We start from the raw sequence: 3,969 nt of genomic DNA on the forward strand, positions 1-3,969 counted from the left end.
CCAGGCTGTCCTCTGGGCCTCTCCGCCTGGCCTGGGGTCCGGAGCTGGGCGCTGCTGGCCCCACGCGTCTGCCTCTGTGGGCTGTTGAGGAAGGGCCAGCGAGGCCTGAGGACAAGCGGGAAGGAGTTGGAAGGGTTGGGGCTCAGGGACAAGAGCCAGCCTTGTGATGCCTTTGGGGTCATCCTGGGGCTTGACCCCGTTTGGGAGGCCATTTGCTGGTCCGGGGTCGGGGAGGAAGGGGGTGGTGTCACCTTTGCAGCTTCCCCCCCCCCCCCCCCCNCCCCAGAGACCGGGAGCCAGAGTTGACATGGAAATACAGTTGTTTGGGCCTCTTTTTTCTGTGTTGGCGTGTTTTGTGTTTGGTGGGAAGGGCGGTTCTAAATCTGGACGTGGGAAGGAGCTGGTATGGCTGGTGTGAGGCCATTGTTCCCAAGGGCTGACTCAGCCAGGCGGGGGTTGAAGCTTGGAGGTGCGCTGGCTCCCCCTCCTCCCCCCCGCACAGGGGACCCTGGAGGCTCTAGCTTGCTGCCCAGCCTCACGGGCGGAGGGCTGGCTCGTCCTGAGGCCTGGGGCAGTGACCAGCAGGATGTGGCCTTGGCGGGAGGCTGCAGGGTGAGGCCGGGTGAGGTTGCCAGGGTCTGGGCACGGTTTTCAGGGAGTGGTCCAGGTGACTGTGTGCCATGCTTCCCTGGACGATGTTTCACCAGCAGCGGGGCCCGGTCTTCCCCCAACCCCGACACCCTATGAGAGCCTGCGTGGGGCTGATGGCGAGCGGGCATCCTGCCTCCCTTCTGGGCCTCCGGGCCAGCATCTGAACACCATCTCTGCAAAGCAAGCTGATGTTGGAGCAGGCCAGCTGGGGGCCGGAAGTCTCGGGGTCCAGGGATCCCAGTTAGGACTTCCCTCGGGCTGCAGTGACCTCCCCGGGGATCTGGCCTGTTGGGAGATTGCTGAGGGCTCATGTGCCCAGAGGCAGCTGCACAGCCAGGAGGTTTTAAGGGATGAATAGGAGTTTGTGAGCCACTGGGAGGGCATTCCCTCTTCGATCAGCGGCTCTGGACTCTTGCCCGGAGCCCACTCCCCACAGGTGTAAGGGAAATGGCAAATGTGACAAATGTCATCGTCCTGATACCTTCTCGGCCTTCAGTGCTGTGGCTGTTGTTGGCCTGGCCCTAGGGGGTCAGGGGACTGCACCCCAGAGTTGAGCCCTAGCTGTCCCCTTTAGCAAACCTTCAACCAGAATTGCGAGGAGGCTCACAGTCACATGCCCTGTGTTCTCTGCGCTTGAAATATGAGCGGGGAGCCGGCAGGGCTGCAGGCAGACAGTGTCATCCAAGCCTTTGTGCCCAGAGACACCTGGAGTCAAGAGCCGGCCAGGGAGGAGGCAGCCCCCCTTCTCCACCGGCCCCCCCCAACCCCTGGTGGCTGCCCTGGGACCTGCCTCCACCTACCACGGCCTTGTGGGGCCACCCCCACTCTGCGGGCCCTGCAGTTGTGAGCCTCAGGTCGGAGGCCACCTCCATCCCCTCTCCGGGCCGCAGGGACCAGCACAGCAGGGTGCCCTGGTCCCTCCCCAGGTGCAGTGTAGAGCACAGGCTGAGACTGCAGCCCCCAGCCCGCTATCGGGGCGCCGAAGCTCCTGCCCAGAGCCCAGGACCGGCACGACCGCCCCGGCCTATGGGGCGGGATCCTCTGGACCCCAGCAGCTGACTCCTGGCTCAGATGCAGCCTCTGACCCGACCCTAAGCCTCTAGTCTGACTTCAGAAGGTGGGTGATAACAAGGCACTGCTTGCCAGGGCGCTGGCGGATCCCCGCGGGGAGCCCAGCTCAGCTCCTGGCACTCGTCCTGGCTGGCTCGCCATGCTCTGCACCAGCCCAGCAGGCCCCGGTGGGCATTTCCTGCCTCTTGCCCTTGCCTGGAGGACGCCCGACCTGAGTGGAGCACCTTCCCTCACCTACTGGGTGGAGGCCAGTGGGGGCTAAAGTGCCCCCCCCCGCCACCGCTCTGGATTCCAGGGCCCTGGGAGAGGCAGCCTCTGACTCCACGCTGGGATCGGGAGAAGGCCCCTGGGGGCCAGGTGCCCCTCTCCTGCTGTCTGAGGACTAGCTGGACTCCTGTGCCGACCAGCCCCACTGGCCTCTGCCTGCAGCCTGCCTGCCCAGAGCAGCCCGGGGGCAGAGCCTGTGGCAGGTGGGGCGGTGCCTGGCCCCGGGTGAGCTGGTGGCATGGCATGCGGACTGCAGGCAGGCTGCCCCTCCGGTCAGGCTCGGCCTGAGGTCTTGGGGTCCAGGTGCCCCTACATGTGGCCCTGGGAAGGGGGCAGTGGGTGTGGCGTGAGGGAGAACTGAATCCTGGTCCGCCCACAGTCCCCATCCTCCCTCACACCTGTGGGCTCTTGGACTGGGCCTGGCTCTGCCGAGGGCGTGGCCAGGGCAGGGGGTGGCCCTGGTGCCCAGGACCCCTCCCACTCACAGGGGTTTTTATCAACCTCTTGGAGGTTTCTGGGGTTCCTGACAGCCACAGATGAGGCTGGGCCAGGGTGGCCAGGGGCGGGGCTGGAAGGGGAGGGCTCGGGGAGGGGCTGGGGCCTGTCCAGTGAGGTGGGTTCCCAGAAGTCCTCAGACTCATAGAGAGGTTGGGGAGAGAAGGGGTGGGCAGAGGACAGGGCATAGGCGGGCAAGGATTGCCCCTGAGAAGACCCGGGCTCGGAGGAGAGGCTTGTGGAGAACGGGGAGGCAGGTTGAGCCGATGAGGGAGCAGCCAGGGCCTCCGAGGGGATGGGGCTTGGGGGCTGCTGGCGAAGGAAATCTAGGGCCACCACACATAGGTGCAGCTTCTGGGGGGCTTTGGAGGGTCTGGGGTCTGTGGAGGCTGGTGGGCTGACGAAGAGGGCACTTGCATGGGGAGGGGGGGGCTCCGGGAGAGGCAGAGAGGGCTAGGGCTTCTTTCTCCCTTGCAGATGGGACTCACTGGGACTTTTGCGGGAAGGAGAGGTCATCTGGGGACAAGCGTGAGAGAGAGTGAGAGGGTATGGAGTGAGTGGAGGCCCCCAGAGGGACCTGGGGCTGGGCCGGCGGCCGTTTTTTAGAGGAAGGGGCATCTGCAGGGGCCGCGGTGGGACAGGTAGGGCTGGCAGAGACTCATGGGCAGGTGAGTGGACGGAGACCAGTGTCATTAGGGGCTTGGAGAAGAACATCTGGCCCCGCGGGCAGAGGGGACCAACCAGTGAGGGGTCAGGGCCTTCAAGACTGGACTCAGTGAGGGGTGCAAATTCGGGAGGTGGGGCTGGGGGCTCTGGGCTGAGGTGTGTGGGGTCGGATCTGGGGGAAGGGGGTCAGGAGTTTCCACAGGGGTGGGCTCAGAAAGGGCGGTCCTCGTGGGGGCCACCAAGGCTCAGGGAAGGCCTGGACTTCGTAGCCTCCGGGGCTAGGGTCAAGGGTAGGACTGTGCAAAGGTGGGTGCTAGGGTTGGGGCTCAGAGAGTGTTACAGTTGGGGGCCTGGAGCCTACAAGGGGCTTGTCTGGGGATAGGGGTGTACAGGAACAGGAGAGCAGGTGGGGGCTGGGCTAGGTTTGGGGATGCGCTGGGGAGGGGCACAGGCTGGGTTACCTGTGTACGGTGGGGGCTCCACCGGGCCAGGACTGGGACTTGAGGGGGGAGGACTGAGATATGGGGAGGGGAGGGACTCCGCAGTGGGAGAAGAGGCAGCGGAGGGAAAGGGGCTCAGACAGCCATCCAGGTGGCTGGGGTGGGGCAGAGGAGGACAGCAGGAGGGTGAAGGGGCTCCTTCCTGGAGAGACAGGGGAGAGGGGCTAGGGGCTCAGCAAGACGGAGGGGCAGGGAGGCGGGAGAGCTCAGCGATGGGGGACACACGGGCTGTCATTGTAGGAGGACCCATCCCGGCAACCCTCGCCGGCTCTGCAGCCCCCGAGGGTCCGGCTTCCGGCCGGCGCCCGCGGCCCCCACC

General features: G+C 65.7%; 2 protein-coding genes across 2 annotated transcripts in view; both read left to right on the forward strand.

Annotated features, from left to right (window-relative positions):
* The window catches only part of CTSD (cathepsin D), a 9,950-nt gene extending 8,857 nt beyond the window's left edge, over window positions 1-1,093 (forward strand). Inside the window, exons 9-10 of the mRNA XM_034644854.1 lie at window positions 503-612; window positions 1,088-1,093. Coding sequence (XP_034500745.1) covers window positions 503-612; window positions 1,088-1,093 — 116 coding nt within the window. The remainder of the gene's footprint in view (window positions 1-502; window positions 613-1,087) is intronic.
* A 2,051-nt stretch (window positions 1,094-3,144) lies between these two features.
* IFITM10 (interferon induced transmembrane protein 10) overlaps window positions 3,145-3,969 on the forward strand; it is a 7,828-nt gene continuing 7,003 nt past the window's right edge. Inside the window, exon 1 of the mRNA XM_034644855.1 lies at window positions 3,145-3,152. Coding sequence (XP_034500746.1) covers window positions 3,145-3,152 — 8 coding nt within the window. The remainder of the gene's footprint in view (window positions 3,153-3,969) is intronic.

Source organism: Ailuropoda melanoleuca, chromosome 16 (genome assembly GCF_002007445.2).
Source record: "Ailuropoda melanoleuca isolate Jingjing chromosome 16, ASM200744v2, whole genome shotgun sequence".
Taxonomy (NCBI): Eukaryota; Metazoa; Chordata; class Mammalia; order Carnivora; family Ursidae; genus Ailuropoda; species Ailuropoda melanoleuca.